The sequence below is a fragment of the Panthera onca genome, chromosome B3, assembly GCF_046562875.1.
Source record: "Panthera onca isolate mPanOnc1 chromosome B3, mPanOnc1 haplotype 2, whole genome shotgun sequence".
NCBI lineage: Eukaryota > Metazoa > Chordata > Mammalia > Carnivora > Felidae > Panthera > Panthera onca.
In genome coordinates, this window is record NC_138344.1 from 103,251,812 (window position 1) to 103,277,439 (window position 25,628).

The window sequence follows — 25,628 nt, forward strand, 5'->3', positions numbered from 1 at the left end:
TGTTCAGTTTTTTTCACCTAATACCATATCATAAGCATTTCCCCATGTACTCAGAAAAATGCTTTTATTACCATCATTTCTTGACTGTTTAATATTCTCATGTAGATGCATGATAACAAATATTCTATTTTTGGACATTTTTGTGAAGTCTAGAAGACTTTGACTATTATAATATAGCATGGTGATAAACTTTCTGGCCCATAAATTTTTGTTAGTATTTTTGATTAACCAAGGCCTCAAGATAAATATTGCTTATTGGTATCAGTTTTTAAAATAAAATTTTGGGGGCGTCTGGGTGGCTCAGTCAGTTGAGCATCCGACTTCGGCTCAGGTCATGATCTCGCAGTCTGTGACTTCGACCCCGCGTTGGGCTCTGTGCTGACAGCTCAGAGCCTGGAGCCTGCTTTGGATTCTGTGTCTCCCTGTCTCTCTCTGCCCCTCCCCTGCTCATGCTCTGTCTCTCTCTCTCTCTGTCAAAAATAAATAAACATTAAAAAAAATTTTTTTAATGAAATTTTTAGTTTATTGTTAGCCTTGTTCATTATAGAATAGAATAGAATCCGACGTGGGGCTTGAACTCGCAAACTGTGAGGTCATGACCTGAGCCGAAGTCGGACGCCCAACTGACTGAGTCACCCAAGCACCCCAAGAAAAAAATTTTTTAACTAGAAAAAATATGGTTCTATTACACATATACAAGTAAATCAAATATTTTACAAAGTTGAAAGCATAATGTGGAAGAATCCTGTCTTTCCATTGAATATCATAAAACCATTTTTTAATGTTTTTACAAACTATTCTTAGTAGGTACATGTACTATATTTTAATAATAAGAGGGGAAAGGAACTATGAGTAGATAGTTAATAGAATATCTTAATGTTTAACTATCATAAAATTATATACTACAACAAATGACTTTGTGTATGTAGTTTTCTTTGGAGGGGATAGAAGTTTGAATTCTTAGAATAGATTCTCAGAAGTGAAATTACTAAGTCAAAGTACATGAACAATCGTAAGGCACTTGATAGAGATTTTTTTCCCCAAAGCATTGAGCCATCAGCATCACACGAAAGCTTTCTAAATGGGCACTTTTTAAAAGGAACAAAGCTAATATTATTGAACACTTACTATTTTATTTTTAAGATGCAGTGATATTTTTTTATGTATAGTTCTATGAATTTTAACACATGTATACATTTATATAACTCCCACAACAATTAGGATACAGAGCAGATCCATGTGGGATACATGGATAACCCCCACAACAATCAGGATAGAGAACAGTTCCTTTTCGTTCGCTGAGTAGTATTCCATTCTATAGATGTTCCTGTTTGTTTATCAGTTCACCTGTTGAAGGACATTTGGGTTGTCAGGTTGGGGACTGAGCTGCTGTAAACATTCATGTACAGGTTTGTGTGTGAACATGAGTGGGATGATTGGATTGTTTTCTTAACTATTGAGTTAAGAATTCTTTCTGTATGGCAGGTACAAATCTTCAGCAAATATGTGATTCATACATTTTGTAGCTTGACTTTTATTCTTTTTTGAAGTGGCTTTTGCAGATAAATTTTTTATTTTGATGACATCCAATTATCATTTTTTTTCTTTTATGGATCATACTCTTTGGTGTCGTATCCAAGAACTCTTTGCCCAGTGGCAGGTCACAAAGATTTTCGCGTGTTTTCTTCTAGGAGTTTAATAGTTTTATCTTTTACATTTCATATCAGTGATCCACTTTGAGTTACTTTTTGTAAGGGGGCAAGGGATTAAGACAAGGTTCTTGGGGATTCTTTGTTGTTGTTTTGTTTTTGTGTATAAATGTCAAGTTGTCCTAATATTTGTTGAAAACATCCTTTCTTCATTAAATGGCATTTTCATCTTTGTATCTACAAAAGAAAAAACTCTTCTGGGTTTTTGATTGGGTTTTAATTTGAGTAGTGTTTTCATGTTATATCTTTTTTATTATTTTGTTCTTAACCACCCATATCATAGTTAAAGTGGGTTTCTTGTAGACAGCATATATCTGGGTCTTGTTTTATTTTCCATTCTGACAATGTCTATATTTTCATTGGTGTATTTAGACCATTTGCATTTCATGAAAATATTGACATATTTAGATGTATGTCTACCATTTCATTATTTGCTCTCAGTTTGTTCCTTCTGTTTCTCAGTCCACTGCTTCCCTTTTCCTGTCATATTTTGGAAATTTTGATTTTTTTAGTATTCCATTTCAAATTATTGAGTTGTTTGCTATGTCTCTTGGTAAATTTTTTTTAACAGTTGATCTTGAGAATCACAGTATACATACTTAACTTTTCACAGTCTACTTAGGATTAATATTTTGCTACTTCGAGTGGCATATAGAAAACTTACTGCCATATAAGTCCCTTTAACCTCCTCACTTTTGTGTTGTCATATATATTAATTATACCAGATACTTGATAATTTTTGTTTTCACCTGTCATACATATATTTTTTAATTTAAGAGAAAAAATAATTTAAGGTATTTATCTAGATATTTATCATATCCGTTGCCCTTCTTTTGATCCCAGGATATCATCCTCATTGTTCTCTGTGTGAAATGTGTCGTTTTTCTGTGGCTGCCTTCAAGATTGTGTCTTTGGTTTTTAGCAGTTTGGTTATGGTGTATCTGAGCATGAATTTCTTTAAGTCTAATCTGTTTGGGGTTCGCTGAGCTGCTTAAATCTGTAAGATTGTGTCTTTCACAAAAATTGGGAGCTTTTTTGACATTATTTCTTTAAATACTTTTTCTGCTTCACATTTTTTCTCTTCTCCACCTGGGATTCTGATGACATGAACATTAGACCTTTTGGTACTGTCCCACAGGTGCATGAGACTGTACTTTTTTTTTTTTTCAGTCTTTTTGCTTGTGGTTTAAATCGTCTCATTTCTCTTGATCTGTCACCATTCAGTTTACTGTCTGCTTCTCTCTCTCTCTTCCTCCCTCTCTCTCTCTCTCCAGACTTACATTAAGCCCATCTACTGAATTTTTAATTTCCATCATATTTTTCAGGTCTGTAATTTCTACTTGGTTCCTTTTTATATCTTCTGTTTCTTTGTTGAGATTTTCTATTTTTCTATTCATTTCAAGAGTATTTGCCTTTACTTCTTGGGGCATTGTTATAATAGATATTTTAAAGTCTTTGGCAATTCTAACATCTGTACCATTTTGGAATTCACATCTATTGATTATATTTTCCCTTGTGAATTGAGATTTTCCTGCTTCTTTATAAGCCAAATCATTTTTGGATTATATCCTGGACATTTTGGATATTTGGGCCTTATTTAAATCCTAACGAGAATGTTGATTTGTTTGTTTGTTGGTGTAGCAGGCTGTCAGCCAGGTAAATCTCAGGCTGCAAATTCTGACCTGCCTTCTGTGTCCTGTAGTTCCAATATTGGTTCTGTTTTCAAAGCATTTGCAGTGCGATCTGAATCAATCCCTGTGTGCTGCCCATTACTCAGTCTGGGACTTGGGTGGCCATCTGTCCAGTGACTCATTTCTCAGAGTCTATTTAGGGTCAGATCCATGCATGCTGAGCTCAGAGATATGCCAGGAGTTCCTACACAACTTCATGGGATTGCTCTCTTGACCTCCCTCCTTTCTGTCTTCACTCTTGCCCTTTTCCTTCTTTGGAGCCTTCTTTCCTGGTTGTCTGGCCAGAAAGCTGGAGCTTTAATTTCCCTCACCTGCCACGCAAATCCTGTGACTGTGTCTGTGTCTGGAGCCAGGCTGCCAGAGGCCGCACAGAGGTAAAGAGCAGTGAGGATTTGCTCCTGGCTCTTGCAGCCACGGCTCCTCTGATTAGAGAGGTGTTCCTTTCCTTCAGAACTGTAGGAACCTGCTGGTTGCCCCTGCCGTCACTGGGCTGTTGCCTCTGTTGCTGGCACAGTACTTCCTGGTGCCTGGGGAAGGAGAGGAGGGGAGATCCAGGGGATTTCCTCTACTCTCCCCAACCTTCCCTTTCCTCCTTCTTGGGCTTGAAAACAGGGGCTTTTCTTGGAGCTCTTTTTGTCCTCACTTGGCATTAGGCTTCCCTTAAGTCCAGGCTAGGCAATATCAGCAGCGGGGAAATGGTAAACTCCCCACAGGTTTGGTAGAACTCAGAATTCCGGTGTCTTTCCCCGTGCTTGTTTCTGCCATTTACTCTTCAGAGTCCTCAGATTCCAGGCGTGCTGTCCAAGAAGTCTAGTATGCAGTGGGGGAGACAGAGTAGAGCGTGCTTCCTCCATCTTCCCCAAAACCGGAACTCTTATTCTGTTTTAAAACCGCACTTTGGTATCAGATCCCCACTTAATCTTAAACAGCTCTGAGAGGGTTTGCCCATTTCACAGCTGAGGAGACTAGACACAGGTAGTTAAGTAATTTCCTCCAAATCACAGAGGTCAGAGATGGTGGGAAAAAACCTAAAATCTAAGCCGGAAGTATCTTGTTTCAAAGTTGATGGCATCTTTTATTACTTTCAAGTAATTTCTTCTAATATACGTCTTTTTTCCTATTTCATAATAGCTACCCAGTCACACACCACAAATCGGAACAGAACTATTCGATTATAGTGAGTTTAAACCAACCTTTTTAAACCGTTTCTATTCCTAATTTTTGCAGGATTTGAAGCTTTTTATAGTTTATTCAATCTAACTGATTTTAGTCAGCAAATATTGTGGATTAGCTAAGCATCCTGCCATGTGTGGTTTAGAGTTAATTCAGAGATAGAGAGCCTATCCTCAGGATGCTTCTGGGCTACTTGGGGAGATTTGTGAATGCAAACAATAAGTACAATACAGTAACAATAAAAGAGAAGAAGAAAGTACAATGGGAATTTGAGGAAGGAGAAACCACTTCTAAGCAGGGAAACAAATGAAGACTTATATTTCCACCTGTAAAATGAAAAAAGAAAGGTGTCAAATAATATTTAAGTTTACATGTGAAACAGGACCACAGAAGCTTTCTTTCATTATAATAATGCTTGTCCCCAAATGATTTCTTATGTTTTGAGCAGGTAGGTTTTATTATTTATGTCTGTTAACTTCTTCCGAGCTCTCCCCAAACAGCTTTTTTTGCACTAATATAAATTCTAAACGGTCTATTTGGGAAAGATTTAAATAAACCGAAAGGTTTACCAATTGTTTATTGCTAACCAAGGTTCAAGGAGTCAAAAGTGACCCTTTATGAGTTGTATTTATTAACATTTAGAACTTTGAGTTAAAAATATTTTCTTTTCTGTTTTCAATAGGAAAAAAACATTTGTTTGCATAGGAATTCATGAAGGTGACCCAACCTGGAAAAAGAACTATTCACTTTGGCCTTGGGGTTCTTGTGACAAATTAGTTCCTTCAGAGATTGTATTCAACCCTGAGGAATGGATTAAACTCACAAGAAATATCTATAACTGGACCGAAGAATATGGAAGGTAGGAACAGCAGTTCTGTTTTTCATCAGAGTATGGCAGTTTTGTGTGCTTAAAAAACTAAATTTTGAGATGCCTATGAATAGTTTTGATTTTTTTTTAATTAGTTATTAGTATTATTTGCTGCCCACATGAATTGTAACAGAGAACATGTATTTCTTGTTCTCATGTTTGAAGAACAGTAGGGAGATGGGAGGGGAAGGGGGGGCTGCGGTTGAGTGGGCACCACAACAGGTTGGTGCCCTGCACCTTCCGCTTCCAGCTCTTGTGACGCCATATTGTCCACCATCCTCTGTCTCGCACCCTAAAGGTGGAAGAGATCCATCAACTGCAGTAGAGCTTTAGAAGGTACTCTGTTTCCCGTGAGAGTTTTATGTGCATGAACTTGCCATATTTTCCTCTCTTCAGGAGTAGCACATAACTTGTCTATAGGGGAGACTGGCCCTTGAGTAACTTTTTCCTACTCATTAGGAAAAAGTCATTATCCTGGTTATGTTGTTTGTCATTAATCCTGGTTATGCTGTTTGTGGGTGTGATCAGTCTTCCTTGAAGCATCTGTATAGAGCTGACTCTCACCCATATGGAAATTGAGTCTCCATCTCTAGAAATGTGCTTCTCTTGCCTATTTCTTAAGTTATGAATTACTTAAAGATTAGATAATTATTGCTTATAGGGGCGCCTGGGTGGCTCAGTCGATTAAGCGTCCGACTTCAGCTCAGGTCATGATCTCACGGTCTGTGAGTTCGAGCCCCGCGTCGGGCTCTGTGCTGACAGCTCAAAGCCTGGAGCCTGCTTCGGATTCTGTGTCTCCCTCTCTCTCTGACCCTCCCCCCGTTCATGCTCTGTCTCTCTCTGTCTCAAAACTAAATAAACATTAAAAAAAAATTATTGCTTATAATTCAAGGACAGGCGAGATCATATGAAAAATGCTACAAAGGTTTTTTGAATCAATATGTGCAAACAGTCCACAGTGCACCAACCAGAGATGATAAGTAGGTTTATATCAAAGCACTCCGTAGGGGCGCCTGGGTGGCTCAGTCAGTTAAGTGTCCAACTCTTGATTTCAGCTCAGGTCATGATCTCATGGTTCATGAGTTCGAGCCCCATGGTGGGCTTCATGCTGAGAATGGGGAGCCTGCATGGGAGTCTCTCCCTCTCCCCCTCTCTGACCTTCCCCCCGCTCTTACTTGCTCACTCTCTCTCAAAATAAATAAATAAACTTACATATGTACATTAAAAAAAAGAGCACTCCATGACCATTGTGAGAAGTTAGAAAATAATCTATTCTGGGCACCTGGCTGGCTCGATCAGTAGAGTGTGCTGTTCTTGATCTTGGGGTTGTGCGTTCGGGCCCCACCTTAGGCGTAGAGCTTACTTTAAAAAAAAGAAAGAAAATAACCTTTTCTGCAAACAGTGACCATAGTACAAATACAGGACACCACTCGTTATTTCCATTCCATCAAAATAGACACATAATAAGAAATTTAATTAAGAGAAGTCAAAATCCAGCAGATGGTTTAGCCATTGTTCTTTGAGCAGCGTCCTGGCTCCAGCAGTGATTTTTATCAAAGCCAGGAGTCCCCTCTCTCAAGCTTATCCCCTAGCTTCACAGCTATTTGGCTCTTAGCTGTGTCCATAGAGTGACCGAGGCCTCGCCCCTGCCCTGTTGCCCATCGTGCAGTTCTTGGGAACAGCTAGTTCCTCAGATGCCTCCAGCCTCTTCCCACTAATCCTTCGTTTGCTCCCATGAGGCACCAGGGCTCATTATGCAGATTAAGAATACATTTACCAAAATTTCAAATTCCTAAGGATCAGACTTTTCTAGGATAAGTTTATTATTTCCGTCCCTATCAGTACTTCAAGATCCAACCTATTTTATTGCCTTGTAAGATTATAAAACAAGGATTCCATACCTGCCTGTAGCAATAAATGTAGCTTGCAGAAAACTCTCACTGCTTTCTTGTAACTGCAGGTTTGACCCATCTTCTTGGGAATCTGTGGCCAACGAAGAGATGTGGCAAGCAAGGTGACTATCCTACACTTACGTGTTTGTGGTCTGTTTTTCATATGGTGGGGAAGCAGCCAGTAGGGTAGGGGGTCAGTGGTATGATAAAAATAACATTTATGAGCAGTCCTTTTGTTTGAGGCGTTGTGCTAATCATTGTACATTAATTATCCCATTTCATCCTCACGACAACCTATGAAGAAGTTACTTTTATCCCCATCTTATAAAAGAAACACACTGGAGGTAGAGAGGTTACTGGCCAATGCCAGATTGCTGCAAGTGATGGGAGTCTGAAACTCACATCTCCCTGACTCAGGCACAGCACTGTGCTCCGGTGCTCTCCGCCTCGAGTAAACCAAAGCGAGTGTAATTGTTGAGGGGCAGTTAATACTGCCCTGGATCCATGTGGAATGTGCTAATTTAATTAAGCACCTGCTGAATACTTCCCAGAGGCCAGACACCATGCCAGGCTTGGAAGCTACACATATGAATACAACACATTTCCTGCCCTCGAGGGGCTCACAGTCTAAGGGAGCAGATTTGAATATCAACGACCTAGATGCTATACTTTCCTGTTGTGCCTGTGTGGAACACGTTGTGGTGATGCTGTTGACTGCCATTATTTTGAAACATTCAAAAATCTCTAACGCTAACAGACTTTGGCCTGGATATTAATATGAAAGTCCTAAGTGGTATACAGAGGGTGATACCAAGTACATAGGAAGTACTTCCTTCAGCAAAGGAAGGGTGCCCAATCTGAGCCCGGGACTGTGCTCCACACCGAGGATTGAGTTATGATATAAAGGATTTACATAAGTTTAAAGAGCTTTTAAAAAAAGTGTCCAGAAATACCGCTCCAAAATAGCAATTACAAAAATAGATGTACTGTGGTTTATGCAATAGTGTTTTTTGAAAAGCCAGAAAACAGCATAATTCAAGTTATCAGCTTAGCTATAGGGACAAATACTTGCTTTGAAGAACTGATCAAAGATGCATCGCACCGTATGTTTGTACAACGCTTTACTGTGACTGAATGTAGGAAAGCTGGGGGAGAAATCACCTAAAAGAAGGAAGCAAGTCATTATTCAGGCAGGTATTGATTTAACTGGCGTGCTGAATACAGTTTGGATGAGTGCATGTAGTCAAAGAGTCCAGCTACCTTTGAAGAACTAGTCACACGTGGCCTGAGCCGTGGCGATGGGTCCCTTCAGGGGTGTGCTGACAAACTCAGCAAGTCTCCCCCTTCCTGGCTGCTCCTGCATGACAGTAATGTGCATCTGGAGGAAGAATGAAATGATGTATAATAGCGATGATGAATTTAAGCTTTTTTTCTAAAAGCTTTGGCAAGCAGTGCGGATGCAGCGTGTTGGCAGTGGGGAAAGAAGGAGTTGCTGTTGGTTCAGAATAAACTTCTGTGAATATGGGAGAGGTACAAACCATGCAGTAAAGGGTTTGGTGTGGTCCTTATCAGTGGAAAAATCTGGTCGATATAGCTGTACGTGTGAAATTTGACATCATGGTTTTAATGAAGATTCCCACCCACCCCTGCACTCCCAGGATGAAAACCCCGTTCTTCATCTTTAACCTGGCAGAAACAGCAAACGTACCTCCAAATGTGAAGGCTCAACTCTATACTCACGCATATAACGTAAGTTCCATTTTTATATATATAAATATATTTGGGAGGAAGGTGGTGGGGATTAGAACGGAGGGAGTGTGTATCCCAGTAGAGTTTTTACTTTTTTGTTTCTAGTTTTATTTGGCTTTTATAAAGCAGTATAAATGGAAAACTACTCGTACATCACAAATAATGTCTAAAGTAAACAGTGTGGTTGGCAAATGATGTCCATGTCTTAATCTCTGAAACCTGTGAATATACGGCCTTACGTGACAAAGGGGACTTTGCTCATGTGATTAAGTTAAGGATCTTGAGGTGGGGAGATTATCCTGGATTATCCAGGTGGACCCAGCATAATCACATGGCCCTTTTAAGAAGGAGGCAGGAGGGTCAGAGAGAAGGAGACGTGATGATGCAGAGGTCAGAGGAAAAGATTCGAAGACGCTACGTGGCTGGCCTGGAAGATGGGAGGAAGGGGCCACAAGGTAGGGAGTGCAGGCAGCCTCTGCAAGCCACCAAGGGCAAAGAAACAGATTCTAGAGCCTCCTCGAAGAACACAGCGCTGCGGCTTTTACAAAATCCTCGATTTTATGCATTTTGACCTCCAGAAGGGTAAGATAATAAATGTATACTGTCTTAAGCCATTATGTTTGTGCTGATTTGTTACAACAGCAGAGGAAACTAATAGGAAGCCATTGGAACAGGAAACAGTCACCACCAGACAAGTTCTGACAGGTTTGCCCTCTAGACAAAAGTCATGACCCTGGCTGCACTCGAAAGGATAGGTTCCTGGCTGGGTGGGATTTCATGAGAAAGATAAAGGGTCTTGGCAAGAGGCTCTGTCTTCTGACTGTGGCCCTGTCTTCTGACTGAAGCCAGCCCAACCTTCAGATGGCCCGGCCACACACAGACCCTTGTGCAGGCGGTCCTCACTGACAGGAAAAGAGAGGGTGGAGCACAGGCTTGCTGTTGCTCCGTTTTAACGAGCCCCTTCTTTTCTGTGACTTATAGCCCTGGGTTCCTCAGACACCTTCAGAGATCATCTTGGAGCCTACTATGTAGGAAACAGATGTCCTGGCATGGGCCAGTGAGACCAGAGCCCGGGAGCCATATACGTGAGCACCTGAGGTGTTTCTGCAGCCTCTAGGTGCTGTGGGTCTACTCACCAGGGCAGTGGTTTACAGCTAAGTCAAAATCACACAGCGTCCAATCCGTAGGACTCATTTTACTCCTAAATTTTGTGATCGTGGGTTCATTGTTCATTTATTCATTTACTCACAGAGCGCTTACTGATCGCCCAGTCTGTGCCAAATATTGTGTTGGAGATGGCCAAGTATTGTCCCTGCTACCAAAGAGGTAGCAGGCTAGAGAGGGAGACAGAAGGTAGAGTCCTCGGTTACATTCAGTCTTGCAGAGGTGCTGTGGGAACAGCACACTGTACGTGAGTACACCCCCCTGGCGAGGGGTGGTGAGGAAGGAGGGGGAAGTCTTCGGAGATGTCACTGGAGTGTCATCTTGAAAGCTCAGACGAGCTAGCCAGACAGACTGTGGGCAGGGTGGTGGGAGAGTGGACGAGGAAGGACAGTCGATAGGGACAAAGGCAGAACCCTCCGAGGTGCCCACTCGAGGACAGCAAGGGATCGATTGCAGGAGGCAGCAAGCTGGAGTTCTGTCTGGCGTTTGGAAGATCCAGGTTCAAGGCCTACTCCACCACTAATTGTCAACTGTAAGTCAGTTAAGCATTCCAGGCCTCGATTTTTTCTAAAAATAGAAGTGGGCTTTAAGCTTTATTAATTATCTCTCACGCCCTGGTCATGTCATATCCTGTTCATCTCTCATACCCTGTGATTCCATGAAAAACAAATAGTATTTAGTTGGGAGAAATCCCTGAGACTTACTGATACTTCATATTCTCATCAGTGACCTGTTCCATGGCCACCGTTGCTAGGGCGCCACTGAAGCTAATTCACGGATTCATTGTCCCTTTGGACCTGGAAGCTTTACTCTTTCCAGTGGACACAAGTCCGTGGGTGTCTTCTTTGCATATGCCTCCAGATATGTGACTTTGTTTGCAAGACAAATGAAGTCAAATACTTGATGGGTCAACACAAACCCACCCCCCCCAGTACCGGTATTTCAAGAACGTTCTTGTTAGGTGTAAGACATTTTTGTCATGATTTATAGTATTCCACTCAATAGCTGATGCAGAACTTTCAGTTCAGGAGACATTAAGTTCAGGTGTAGTGGGGGAGCAGGGACTATCCCCATTAGCTTTAGGAATGCATTCGATAAGTTGGTGTCCCCACTAAATAGAATACAGTCTGCTAAGACTAATGTCACGGTAACATTCACATAGAGGAGGAAACGTAATTCCATGTGATGAGAAATGACCGGCTTCTTAAGATGCAGCACACGTGGCTTAACGGGCCACCTGGTAGAAGTTGACGATGCGTCGGTAACAAAGCGTTCGAGAGACGGGTGGTATGTTCATTCTGTTATCTAATGACTGTAACAGGGAGGTCATGAGCGAGCCTCTCATCCTCTTGAGCCGTTGGGGAAATGCTCACTGAAGGGCTGGCCTCTGTGTTGAACTCCAGAACCCAGGTGGGATTCTGAAAGCCGAACCGTTTTCTGAACAGTTCCTGGGTGCCTGCTTTGTGCCTGGCAGCAAGGCTTGGAAAAAGAAGCAGCAGACAGAGAAAAAAAAAAAAAAAAACCCGAGGAAAGACAGGGAAACATTGGATAACTGACCAAGAGAATGGAAGAGTGGAAGATAGCGTCACAGTTTCCACTTACATGCAAGTGCGAGGTGACTGTTTCCTTTGTTATGGAGCGAAAGAAGCGCATGGGCCAACTGCTTTAAAAGCCAGCTTGGGGGCACCTGGGTGGCTCAGTCCGTTAAGCATCTGACTTGATACCAGCTCAGGTCATAACCTCACGGTTGGTGAGTTTGAGCTATGAGCCAGACTTTGCACTGACGGCACGGAGACTTTAGGCTTCTCTCTCTCCCTCTCTCTGCCCCTCCCTCACTCTCACTCTCTCTCCCTCTCAAAAGAATAAACTTAAAAAAAAAAAAAAAAAAAAAGGCCAGCTTGGAGACTAGAGGTTAGTAAATACCAAGATGACATATGCATTTATCTGCCCTGGAGTAGAAGTCGGGCCAGTAGATAATCTGTTGGGTTCCTTTCAGCTGAATGATGTGATGAATACAGTTCTTTTTTTTTTTTTTTTTTTTTTTAATTTTTTTTTTTTCAACGTTTTTTATTTATTTTTGGGACAGAGAGAGACAGAGCATGAACGGGGGAGGGGCAGAGAGAGAGGGAGACACAGAATCGGAAACAGGCTCCAGGCTCCGAGCCATCAGCCCAGAGCCTGACGCGGGGCTTGAACTCACAGACCGCGAGATCGTGACCTGGCTGAAGTCGGACGCTTAACCGACTGCGCCACCCAGGCGCCCCGTGATGAATACAGTTCTAACTGCAAAAGCCCTTGTGCCTGTAGAAAAGCATCATTGCTTGTTCTGCGCGTTGAGTCCGCTGCTGACCTCAAGTTCCTGTACATCCGAGTCCAATCTGACAGTCCTCAGGAAGGCTGTGAAATTTCCCAATAAGCAAGTCTAATATTCCGTTGTGCAGATTTGTGTCTTTCGTTTGTTGAATTTTGATGTTTCTCCCTGGAAAACTCAATACCAAAGATTCCAGCTCTGTCCGATTAATGCTATCTCTGATGTTGGAAAAACAAAATTCCTGATTCCTGTGGGCAAAGTGTTAACTATTAAAATTATAATTATAGGGTGCTCCAAAGAGCATCTTGCCGTGAGGACATCTCTTAAATTCTGTTACGCCCAGCCTATTCGATGACGCATTTGTTTGAGCTGTTTTATTGTTGCTATTGTTATTACTGTTGTTTTTAATGTAGAGAGAAATCTATGTGAAAATGAGGGTCAAAATTTAAATTCCTTCAAGTTCTTTTTCCATGCAGTTTTCTAAAGAAAGCTATTTTTTTTCCTCTAACAGCTAAATTTAGAGTTTCAACCTTTCTGCCTGTTGAGTAAATAGCTTTCCATGAATTAGAACTAAATCCCTTTCCCAGAACATCTTTCTGGAGGAAGAGCATTATGTCCTGACACCGTGTGTCTTAGGTTCCCTCTGCACATCCAAAAACCCCAGAAGCAGTTTTAGATGAAGTACATTTGCCTCCTGCCACTGTCATAATTACAGTAACATTCTTGCATTTTCTGCATGGCCTAGCAATGATTAGATTTTGACTATCGTCCGCCTGGATTTTTTTTTCCTTGTGTTATTAATTCCTCTGTGTTTTCTGGTTTTTGAAAAAAAAAGTCAAGGGATAACAATGGAATACCAACATTTTTGCCGTTTTTCAGCTCTATAAGGAGATTGTCTATTTACGAAAGGAGCACCCGGTGAACTGGCACAAGAACTATGCCATCGCCTGTGAGCGGATGTTACGCCTTCGGGCAGGAGACTCAGACCCTGAAGTCTTGTTATCGGAAACCATCAGACATTTCCGTCTCTACACTCAGAAAGCACGGAATGATCCACAGCTGCCTGATATTTTAGTTGCTCTAAAGCACCTGAGAAAAGAACTGCAGAGTCTGAGGAATAAGAAAAATGTCTGAGGCAGCAGAATGTGAAAAACCTGCTCATCCTCCCGCTTCCAAAATTCCAAAGTCCAAAAGTTTTTCCTCCAAGAAAAGAAATTGTACACAAAACTCGAAGACCGAGTCAGCTCCCAGATATCAGCAACGTGGTAGGGCAGTATACTGTTCAGAGGCAGTATACTGTTCAGTATACTGTGCTCCTTACTGCCATGTGCTCCCTATGCAAATTCTGTTTATCCAGTGTTACCAAATTAGCATTTCAGTGAGAATCTTTCAGAAAAACCTTCCTACTTCCTCGTCTTTCACCTAATGACTTTGCTTGATTGGATGCTAGAAGAGAATGGGTTATTTTCATATACTTTAAATATCGATTGTGGATCTTTTTAAGGGCCCTTTTACTGGGATCCGTTCTGAGGTTAAATTCTTGAAACAGTCATACCAGACCAAAGACACATTTTCTGTTTCCCAAAAAGTGATTTTTTTTTTTTAAGAGTGAATCTTGCTCTTCTTCAAGTTAAAATACTTTTTTTTTTTTTGGAGTAGCTCTGGTTATTACATAATCTCACACTTCAAGCTAAACACCAACCCAGTGATATTTTGAAAAAAGTTGGGGTTTTATTGTCTTTGATGATTCTCTGAAATCATTAAAAAATAAAGCTAAGCTGTTGTTTGCTTTCTCTCAGTTGCATAAAGTGGCAAATAAAAAGAATCTTGTAGTTCCTTGCTTAATTTTATATTTATGTTTTACTTCTATTTGGATTCATAAATCCGGGCCCAATAATTAGTAAGCTCCTGCAGCCAAAATGCAAAAAAAAAAAAAAAAAAGGCGGGGATTGGGGGGCGGTGGGGGGGGATGGGGGAAGTTGTTCAATAAATTCATTTCTGTTACAAGCATCTTTTATACATATTACTAAAGAGAACATAGTAAGAAATGCAAATAATAGTTCTTTATTTTATTATGACAGTTAATTAATAGCAACCTGTTTTAATGAATAAAGTCACTCCGAGTCCTTCAGCACTTCCTAAGTAGAGGCCAGAATCTGTAGGGATTCTTTTCCCCCCAATTGTATAGCTCCTAGACTCCAAGCACTATATAGGCCCCTGTATAGAAATGCTCACTAATGAAGAGGGAGGGCTAGAAGCTTGTCTGCATTCAAAGATCACTGGTGAGTCATTCAGCAAGAAAAGGCCCCTTACCAGGAATAGTCACAGTTCCGTGGCATTGTACTAGCAAAAGGGTCTGATCAAAGGTCTCCTGTGGAGCTTGCATGGTTCCCTTTCATACTACGACCATAATTAAAACCACTAATTCTCTTTTAAAATGCTGCAGGATGCCATGTAGGCATCTGTCTGGAGTGTCCTTTGTGATGTCATAAGCTGTTAAGGACCAGCGCCGAGGGCTTTTGAGTGAAATGCCAGTCATGAAGGTGCTTCAAGACAAGGGTGCCTCTCAAAGCTTGACAGGGCCTTGACTGCACAATTCGAGCTGAATTTGCCCCTTGTCAGCTGCCAGTAAATAAATCTCAAAGGGGGAAAAGCTGAAGTTTCATTACCTGATCCATGGGGCTTTGTTGGTTTTGGCATCACACAGGGGAAGCTCTTGCCCCTCCATTCTCTGGATTTGAAGATGTCCATTGGAGCCTGCAGTGCCTGGACAGGGTTCAGAGCGGAACCTTTTGAAGAGTGTCAATAGTTGTAACAGTTCAGCTGTTAGGAAGACAAATAAACGGAGGAGCTCATTAATCCGCTTTTGGCTCTCAGTGCCTTTTGCCCTTTTATCACAGCCTTATTAGGCTCCTACTCATCTTGAACCAGAAAAAAATGAATTGGAGTTGTTGAGTGCTAATTGGCAAAGACTTTTAATCATGGGCCAAGAACTTTCACTGACTTGAAAGTAACTTCTCCACGGGGAAGAACCGAAAACCTGGTTTACCTTAAAACAAAAACCTGTTGGAGTTCAGTGTGGTGTAAAAATTTAAGGAGGCATTGATAAATTGTCTAAGTTTATCCATTTGAAAGAAATCATGTGAGATTATGGTTTCCATTTTGCTTACGAAAGGTACAGTAAAATTCGAATAAACATTTCCTGGACGTGCATTGTTTTTATTGGTTCAGCAAAGAGATCGCGTGCATGTGTGAGATGATCGTGTTTGTTTCTGAACATCTCTATACAGGTGGATGTGAAAATGCATTTGGGCGTCCATATACACGTGGCGTCAGAAGAACCTCATTCAAAGTAGTATTTCCTGTTCATGGCCTTAAGAACGGCAAATAAAAGTCTCTTCGAGAAGATGGGCTTATTTGTGTCTGTACTGTGGTGCTACATATATACGTCTGAATATGCTTTGTGTGCTGACTGTTGTCAAATGGTGCATAGATTTATTCTGGACGGTACTTGGGCAACAATGGCTTTGGACCACTCTCTCTTTGAGAAAGCAATGATATGATGGCCCCAAGTAGATAGGGTGATAATTATTTAAATTGTTAAAAACCAACAGTAAATGAAAAAATAGCAAACTGAACTGAGATTTGGGGAGGTTGGGCTTCATTCCCAGATCAACTATTTTGAAGAATTCTCTCCTTTCTCTTGTGCGAGGTTAAACAAGTTGCTTTCTTTTTCTCTCTCGTACTTTTCCCCGGCTGGTGCACAAACACCATAAAACCTGACAGAAGGGGTCTCTTTTTGTCTAACCCCCCGACATGGAAGACAATGTGAAGGAGGTGACTTCTCATGCAGGATTTGGCCAGGATTCTCCTAGCAATGTCCCTGGAGTGCCACGGGTTGGCAGGGCGACAGGAACCCCACAAGGCCAACTTCTGCCCGGACTTTGGCCTGAAGAGCAAGTGGGAGCCGACAAAACTGTCTGCCTCTCCCCGCGATGCAGTGCCCTCCTGCCTGGCGCGGAGGCTGGCGCACACGGGAGGCAAGCAGGGAAGGGGACTGTGGCTCTGAGCCCTCTGACAAAGCCCCCCAGCCGCACTCCCACTGATGGGAGCTGTGCTTGGTTCTTACTTTCGACTTTCCTCTTTCCTTTGCTTTCTTCAGAGGTCTCATTTTTTTTTTTTTTTAAAGTGCTTTTGTCCTATTACTCAAAATAAAGCCAAACTGGAAGGACATCAATTACTAGTATGCTTTCTTGAGATCTTCTAGTAGAAATTGTGAAATGTTATCTCTGGCCATCTTCCTAGGGTAGAACCACTATGTTGACTTAGCCTTTATGATACCTAAACAAAGCCCATTTTGAGTGTTAGGGTTATTTTTTGATACCCTGCTGATTTCTTTAAGTCATCAGGCTAGGATATGAAGACCGGCTTTTTAAATTTGTATTTTGAAAGTTACAATGTGAGGCCTTCCTTACAGTTCCCACCAATAGCCATTGGAATTTAGAAATGTTAATACTTTTAATATTCAGAAGAAATGAAAATTCGCTGTTAGAGCAAATCCTTTTGCTCTGTTTTAATGCTGGTATGTTTTACAGTTGCACCAATGTAGAGTAGTCCTCTTCTTCTAAGTGGCTCCAAGCCCAATGGTTGGGTAAAGACAAAATTTCCAGCCCAGTGAAAGATTCATCCTCATATTTTGTTGTGGCTGCAAAAATCACTCTAAAGCTTGTGCTCACAAACAAATAAGTCACGTTTCCAGGGATTCTGGGAACATCTAAAGGCCATATCTTGGCACAGCATTACAGAGCAAACACGGAGCTAAAGCTTTAGCAGCGATCATATTTAATGAAGACGTCATTGTCAGTACCCTCTAAAGGTCTGTTTGATTTGGATCAGCATAGGATGGTATAAAAAAAAAAGCCTCAGGAATAACACAATGTGCTTACCTGGATATAGGAAAGCAAACTAATAGGAATATATCTTGAGAAAGGGATTTTTCTGAAAAAAATTCTGATTGCTCTTCAACAATGTAATGTATATCTGGTGGAAATTATATGTACTGGGAAGGTTAGCTTATGTCCTATTGCAAAAAGAAAAACGTCAGGGGGAGAGATGGGTAGAGGTGCTAAAACTATAAACAGGAAGCCTACAATTACTGACCTATACGTGGAGTTATCTGGATCTTTTGTGCAGATCCAAAGCATGAATGGTTGGGGTTAATTTTCAATAACATAGGTACTGTGACGATGTTAGAAAAGTTGAGTTGATAAGGTTGAGAAAGTTTCACAAGATGGATGGAACACAGAGGATGGTGTCCATCCCAGTGATCCAGCTTCTGGAGCGGCCCGGTATTCTCCAGTCCTGTACTTACTTGCCATTAGGGGAGGATAGCGTTAAATAACATTGTAACAATCAATAGAAATCGAAATCTGAGATTTAACCCTTTCATAATTTCAGTTGTTTATAATTTGTTGTAAATCTGTGTAAGTAGTTATCGGGAGAAAGAAGTACAAGAGATGCAGTGTAATCTTTATATCAATCAGTTATTTTTGTATTATGTACAGATTTTAAACTAATAAATGGACATTATATCCTGTTTTTAAAAATATGCACACCATGATCATCTTGTGTTTAGAAGTGTTACCTTACAAGGGGTTATTTTGCATGTAACCTTCTAAAAAAGAAGACATTTTGAGATTTTTCTCACCTAAATGAAATATTCCCTAGGCAGTCGAACCACTGAAAATACCCTTAATACCTGTGGGGGTTGCTTGTATGGGAAAGTGTGAGCGATTAAAGCCAAAAGGGGAACGCTGCTTGGGAAATGAGACCCAGTTTTCTCATCATTGGCTTATGGTGTGATGGGACCTACAGGTGTCACCTGGTACCCTAGATTCATGAGCATCGTGACAGAAATTCCAAGGATACTCTGGCATGCCAAGACGTGAACTCAAAAACTCCAACAGAGGGTGATCTAGGATGTGAAGACAGGGTAAAAGACACAAGGACTGGAATCTTCTTATGGTATCTTCCCTCAAAATAGGTTCCGAAAATAGAAGGGGGAAGCATTATATTATTGTATTATTATTAACAGTGCTTTTAAAAGTTAATATATAAGAAACAAGGGCTCTTTTAAAATACTCTAGCAAATGCTATGGAAAACGCTAAAAGGAATTGTTTATAAATGGAAGATGATTCATTGACCAAAGCACTAGGTTTCCTTTGATTTAAGAGTTAACCAGTCTAACAGGTGAGAGAAAGTTTCAAGAAGTTTTGTCTATAAAAGAATGAAGGGGTGTTTGGGTGGCTCAGTCAGTTAAGCTGCCTTGATTCAGCTCAGGTCATGATCTCGCTGTTGTTGAGATTGAGCCCCGTGCTGGGCTCCTTGCTGACAGTGGGGAGCCTGCTTGGGATTCTCTCTCACTCTTCCCTCTGCCCCTCTCCCCTGCTTGAGCTCGCTCTCTTTTTCTCTCTCTCTCTCAAATAAAAAAATAAATAATTGGGGAAAAAAAAGATTGAAAACCGAAAGTTCAATTATGCATCACTTAAAAACAAGAAAGTTCAGGGCGCTCTGGGTGGCTCAGTCGGTTAAGCGTCACACTCTTGTTTTCGGCTCAGGTCATGATCTCACGGTTCGTGAGTTTGAGCTCCACATCGGGCTCTGCGCTGTTAGTGTGGAGCCTGCTTGGGGTCCTCTCTCAATCTCTCTCTCTCTCTGACTCTCTCTCTCTCTCTCTCTCAGCCCTCCCCCGCATGTACTTGCTCTCTCTCAAAAGAAATAAATAAGTAAACTTAAAAAAAAATACCTAAGGGGTGCCTGGGGTGGCTCAGTCGGTTAAGCGTCCAACTTCGGCTCAGGTCATGATCTCACAGTCTGTGAGTTCGAGCCCCGCGTCGGGCTCTGTGCTGACAGCTCAGAGCCTGGAGCCTGCTTCGGAATGTGTCTCCCTCTCTCTGCCCCTCCCCCACCCTCTCAAAAATAAACATAAAAAAAAATTTTTTTTAATTACTTAAAAAAATGGGAAAGTTCACTGATGGGAGAGTACTTGTACCTAGTGGTTGTTTTTATTTAGTGTGTCACAACTTTTTTTACTAAAATTAGAATACATTCCTTCAATATGTGGACTGGTATCTACACTGTTTTTATATTTTCCTTTCAGTGGTCAGCATTCTCACCACTAGCCTATGCGGTCACCTTGCATTCGCCTTGAGGCTGTTCCACACAGTGCAGGACTGTGCCTAGTCATGGTGATTGTCATCCTGGGTCATGAAGTCAAGTTAGTGGAAATTGACCATCTCTTTCTTCATGAAATAGAATACAAATATCAAGATGCATCTGAGGGGACAAGGGTATTCTTTGATGAAACTTTCAGTTTCATTTCCTATACATGTGTATGTGGTTACACGTATAACACATATATCATACTATATATCCGTGTGCGTGTGTGTGTAAGACCTTTATATATAAATCTATACATGTATGTGAACTGGGTCATAATAGAAAAGGTACTTCTCGTTGTGGATCACAGTAAAGAATAAATTGGAGAGCCACTGGCCGTGGAGAATTTACCCAACTTTATTGACCGTTAATGCCAAAAAAGCTAATAAGGGATCATCTAGTATAACTAGCACAAGTAATCTAGTTTAATGAATGAGAAAAGTGACGCCTGCACTAAGAGACTTGCTTTATATCACACAGCTATGTCATGGCAGTGCTGGGACGAGAACATGAGCTTTTGCGCTCAATCTGGTGTACTTTCCCCTTTTTCCATCACAGTCCACTAAAACCGCTGCATTCCGCTGTCAACTGTGTGTCACATTAAAGTCCCCAAATGATGTGGCCCTATTAAAATTACGATAAACTTTTCTAGAGGCAAATGGTATGTAAAACCAAGAACTGTGTTGTAGGACACGGTTTAAAAGCCATCCACTGAGTTCCTTTCTTCCCCTTCTCCAGACCTCTGGGATGTAATTTCTTTTCTTCCCCTTCCGTTTTAGACAGAGTCAGTTGTATCCCTGGTCTCTGGCAGAGGATTTCCTTACCCATTCTGGACTTAGGAACATACACCGAAATGAAAAGGTTTTCGTGTGTTAAGAAAAAGTCGCTTTAAAATCTTGGAAGTTGTTAGCATAAATTACCTTCCAGCTGAATCAGCTACTGGAAACTCCAATTGAAAAAATGTCGCATTAATCTATATATTCCTTACCCCTCCGAAGCAGGATTCAAAACATAATAGTATTTCTGTGTGTTACAGAAGGAAATATGTCCCAGCTCCCCTGGAATGTTCACTGATTGCGAATTAGACTCTTCTCCCTAGAAACCAAGGCCATCGGGAGCCAGTGTCCATGATTATCCTGTTTGGTTCAGCCACTCTATTAAATATTTTTAAGTGTCCAGAAAGGCAGATTCCTCTTTGAAGACCTAACGGTTTCGTTTTCTAATTGTGAACGTTACCAATTCAGTGTTTAGGTAATGGTGATTTCTTCCAAATTTGGCTCTTGACTATATATGATTTGTAAAACTCTATAAACAATAATAATAGTCATATCAATAACTATGACTGTTGTTGACAAAACAACTAATTCCAATTAGTATCCACTGAATGGCTTCAGTGATCTGAAATCACCTAAATTTCCCACACTGAGTTGTGAGAGTTGAAAGTAGTTTGGCCTTCCTCTTTGGGAGGCAAGGAAGTTTGGTATAACCCATGAGACAGAGACCACCCGAACCACGCTGCGTGCCCCCTGGGCGTTTGACAAAGGCGACCTATTTCACAGGGTTAACATTTATGTGACCTTACTTTTCTCCTTTTGCATGTGCGTTCTGAGCAGTGAGTTGATCCACAGAACCTAAATCTGTCAAATACTATGAGCTAATACAAGGTAACTTGTGAAAAAAGCAAAATGTGTGACCTATACAAGAATCAAACAAAACCAGAACTTTGCTTTAAAGCAATTTCATGAAATTTTGGTAAGGATGGAGATTCTATCTTCCTTTTTTATTAGAGTGCAGGATTGTCACAGGATTAGATAAATACCTTCACAAAGACCCTCGTCTCATCCCTGAAGGTCCCCGTAACCGCACTTAGTCTCCTGCAGGAACACCCCATGGCCTTCCAGTGAGGGAAGGGCGGCTCGGGTCCTGACTGCCTGCATGAAGAAGCACACGTAAGGATGTGTGCCTGCTGGGCTCATTTTGTCCCTGAAAGAGCAGAGAGTAGAAACGGAGTCTTTCCCAAGTCTTCCATTCACTTTCCCAGGTTACAGGCTGTTCCAGAAAGCACAGGCCTTTTCTGGGTTGCACTAGAAGCACTGGACAGTACCATGTTCAGAGCTGGACTCCCAGCTCTGCCATTCATTAGCTGGATGGCTTGGAGCAAGTGTCTCTGTGCCTTAATTTCCCTTTCCATACATGTATAACCTGGGTATATACAGTGGGTATATACACCCTGTACAGTGGGTGATATAACAGATTCACCTGATGATATGTCTGCAAGGATGAAGTGGGTCGATATGTATAAAGTGCTTTGAAGAGTACCTGGCACGTAGCAACTATTCACAATGCCAGTTGCTTTCATTAACATGCCGGTAACACCAGCTCTCATCCATTTTATACACCTGAGTAAAATGAGTAACGAGCCTCCTTCTGCTTTGCTTCTCTCTTGTATGTTTAAAAAAGTCCTCGCTAGGGGCACTGGGCACCTCAGTCGGTTAAGCATCCAACTTCAGCTCAGGTCATGATCTTGCAGTTCGTGAGTTCGAGCCCCCATCGGGCTCTGTGCTGACAGCTCAGAGCCTGGAGCCTGCTTCGGATTCTGTATCTCTCTCTCTCTCTCTCTCTCTCTCTCTGCCCCTCCCCCGCTCATGCTCTGCCTCGCTCTCAAGAATAAACATTAAAAAGAAATTTTTAAAAAAGTCCTCCCTAAATATGCATCTGGAAAGCATGAAATAGACAATTCAATTTCAATTGCAACGATAATTATAAATAATGTGCTATTTAACTTCTATGGAAGACTGGAAATTAAAAGAAAGTAACCAAGAAACACTGAGCAGATGAAGAAATGAAATCAGTCTCATCGATAAGGGAAATGTCTCAATGTGAACATGTGTGTGCACACACACAAGTGTGATCCATCCCGTGTGAGCCCAGTGCCACAATGGTCCTTCCCTCTTCCTACTGGCTTCCCCAGAGCATGGTCCACCAGGAAGGAAGCTTCAACTACTACCATTTGCCTTCTGTCTCCAAACTTAGATGTTGCCATCTATACATTTGATCTGTTTCTACCTTCCCCCAAACAGTGTGGAGTCTGTCAGTCCCAGAGACCTCTCAAAGAGTAGTCTCCTCCCAACACACCTTCTCACAGCACTTAGAGGACTGACATGGGGCAGAAAGCTTGGAGTCCTCATCTCAGGACCTGTGCTAGGCTTTCAAAACCATGCTTGGGACAAAGTCATAGATTTCCCAGTGGGGATGACTGGAGTGCCTGAGTACTAGATTAACTTGCTTATTTTTTTTTTTTTTTAATTCATTTGGGGCGCCTGGGTGACACAGTCAGTTAGGCATCCAACTCTTGATTTTGTCTCAGGTCATGATCCCAGGGTCATGGGATTGAGCCCCAAGTTGGGCTCCTGGCTGAGTGGAGCCTGCTTAAGATTTACTCTCTCTGCCCCTCTCCCTGGCTCACACTGCTCTCTCTCTCCTTCGAATGAATGAATGAATGAATGAATGAATGAATGAATTCATTTAATAAAAAAAACATTTTGGGGGTGCCTGGGTGGCTCAGTCGGTGAAGCATTCAACTCTTGATCTCAGCTGAGGTCACGACCTTGCAGTCCATAAGTTCAAGCCCCATGTCAGGCTCTGTGCTATCAGCTCAGAGCCTGTTTGGAATTCTTTCTCCCTCTCTTTCTGCCCCTACCCCATTCATGCATTCTCTCTCAAAGTAAATAAACAAATAAATACTTAACAGAAAGGAAAAACATTTTTTGAGTTCCTACAAGGTGCCAGGCCCGTGTACTGGGTTTTCAGAGGGAGAGGGGGACCAGACAGACAAGGGCCTGTCCCCTGTGGAGCCTCCATTTCCAGAGGGGGAGAAAGCCAAAGTGCGAGTCTTAAAAATCTGCCCAAAGGTCCTTTTTTGGACCACTACTACTCTTTAGCCCCCGCTGAGGATATCAAACCTGTTTTTTCACTGTTAGAAATGCTGATTGGAAACTTTACCACCACTCCCTCCATACAAATGAACAAGTGCCCACCCACAGAGATGTCTGCATCTCATTCTCAGGTTATCTAGAGCCCTGCTGAGTCCACAAAAGGGGGCACTGGACCCACTGCCATGTGGTCCTCTTCCCACACCACCTTTTCCCGCCACCACCCACCATACTCTGCCTTCCCTGGCTGCCCCTTGTCCTTCTGCAGATCTCATCGGCACCGGATTAAATGAACACTAGTGCTGGGGTGTCTGGCTGGCTCAGTCAGTAGAGCATTCGACTCTTGATCTCAGGGTTGTGAGTTCAAGGTCCACACTGGGCGTAGAGATTACTTAAAAACACTGGTGCTGCCTTCCTATAGCAAGGAAATGTTCTCACGTCTCCCGCCACCATTCATAGTAACAGAGAAAGGAAGAGGCGGGTAAGAGAAGCCTGTCAGGTGCTCTTAGGCTCGGTGCCTAACTCTCCTGAGACCCACCACTCAGGTTCTAGAGGCGCACCGACTCCTTGAGGCCCTCCACACACTGCCTCCTTGAACTTCCCTGCAGGAAGGGAGCAGGTCCCACTTCTACAGAGCAGTGAGAAGGAATCAGCACTTCTGTCGTACTCTCGCCCAGGATGTGTGACCACAGTTTCACTGTGAGAAAACATCACACAAAACCAGACTGAGGGACACTCCACGAATACTCTTCAAAAGTATCAAAGTCATGAAAGGCAAGGAAGGACAGAGTGTCTCAGATTAAAGGAGACTGAGGAGATATGACAACTAAAGGCAATGTGGGATCCTGGCTCAGGTCCTAGAACCGAAGAAAGATATTAGTGGAAACATCGGTGAAATTCACATTGAAGTCTGTAGTGTTAAAGCATTGTACTAACAGTTTTTAGGTCTTGATCATTGTACTGTGCTCAGTAAGATCTTCTATTAGGTGAAGCTGGGTGAAGGGTATTCAACAGCTTCCTGCACTATTTTTTTTAAGTTTATTTATTTTGAGAGAGAGAGAGCGCGCGCACCAGCAGGGGAGGGACAGAGAGAGAAGGAGAGACAGAGAATCCCGACTTGGGGCTCAAACTCACGAACTGTGAGATCATGACCTGAACTGAAGTCAAGAGTCAGCTGCCTAACCGACTGAGCCACCCAGGCGCCCCAAGCTCCCTGAACTAGTTTTGCAACTTTTCTGTAATCCTAAAATTATTTCAAAATAAAAAGGTTGTTTGTTTTTCTTTTTTTAACTTCTTTAAAGGCAAAGTACTCCTATTTCCTCTTGCTCCTTGTCGTTCTTTGTTGACCGCTTTCAGCCTCAAGATGAGCAGTAGTTAGAACAGTGGTCTACACTACTTGGCCACACCAATGATCAAGAGACAAGTTCCTTAAGGCCAAAGGCCACAGGCCACAGGCCTGCCCCCAGCCCTGCCATCAGGGTAGGTGGTCCTTGTTGGCACTGGGCCTCAGCTACCTGCTGGTGCCTATCCAGTGGGACCTGGGTGAGGACTGGGTATCTCCAGGGAGCCTTTGGCTCTATTTCCAGCATCTTAGGGAGGCTCAGCAGAGGTCTGTGGGATTAAATTCCCTGCAAGCCACTGGACTCACACCCAGTTTAAAGACAGCAGGATCTAGTCTCGGATTATTCCTGTGGTCCCGGTTTCTCTCTTCAGGCAGTCACTACAGGAGAAGAGGGAGTGAAGGAGAAGCCCCCTTAATACCCTAATTCTTTCCGAAGATGATTCAGGTTTTTGTAGCTTCATTAGCATTTGCAGATAGAAATACATTTTAAGTGGCATTATGCTAAGTAATTATTCTTACAGGATGTGAAATTAAACACATTTTACTCAGCATGAAATTATTCCTGCCACGTACTGAGT

General features: G+C 42.1%; 1 protein-coding gene across 8 annotated transcripts in view; it reads left to right on the plus strand.

Annotated features, from left to right (window-relative positions):
* TMEM260 (transmembrane protein 260) overlaps nt 1-25,628 on the plus strand; it is a 101,112-nt gene that overhangs the window by 53,416 nt on the left and 22,068 nt on the right. For 2 of the 8 annotated variants that reach the window (XM_078448222.2, XM_081795936.1), the window contains 4 exons: nt 5,256-5,432; nt 7,402-7,455; nt 8,992-9,082; nt 13,437-14,407. In XM_078448222.2, the coding sequence (XP_078304348.1) occupies nt 5,256-5,432; nt 7,402-7,455; nt 8,992-9,082; nt 13,437-13,691 (577 nt within the window). In that variant the 3' untranslated portion in view covers nt 13,692-14,407. Of the gene's footprint in view, nt 1-5,255; nt 5,433-7,401; nt 7,456-8,905; nt 9,083-9,427; nt 9,698-13,436; nt 14,408-15,847; nt 16,795-19,717; nt 20,225-25,628 lie in introns of those variants that run through there. The other 6 variants (XM_078448224.2, XM_078448223.2, XM_078448220.2 and 3 more) reach the window with 6 other exon arrangements.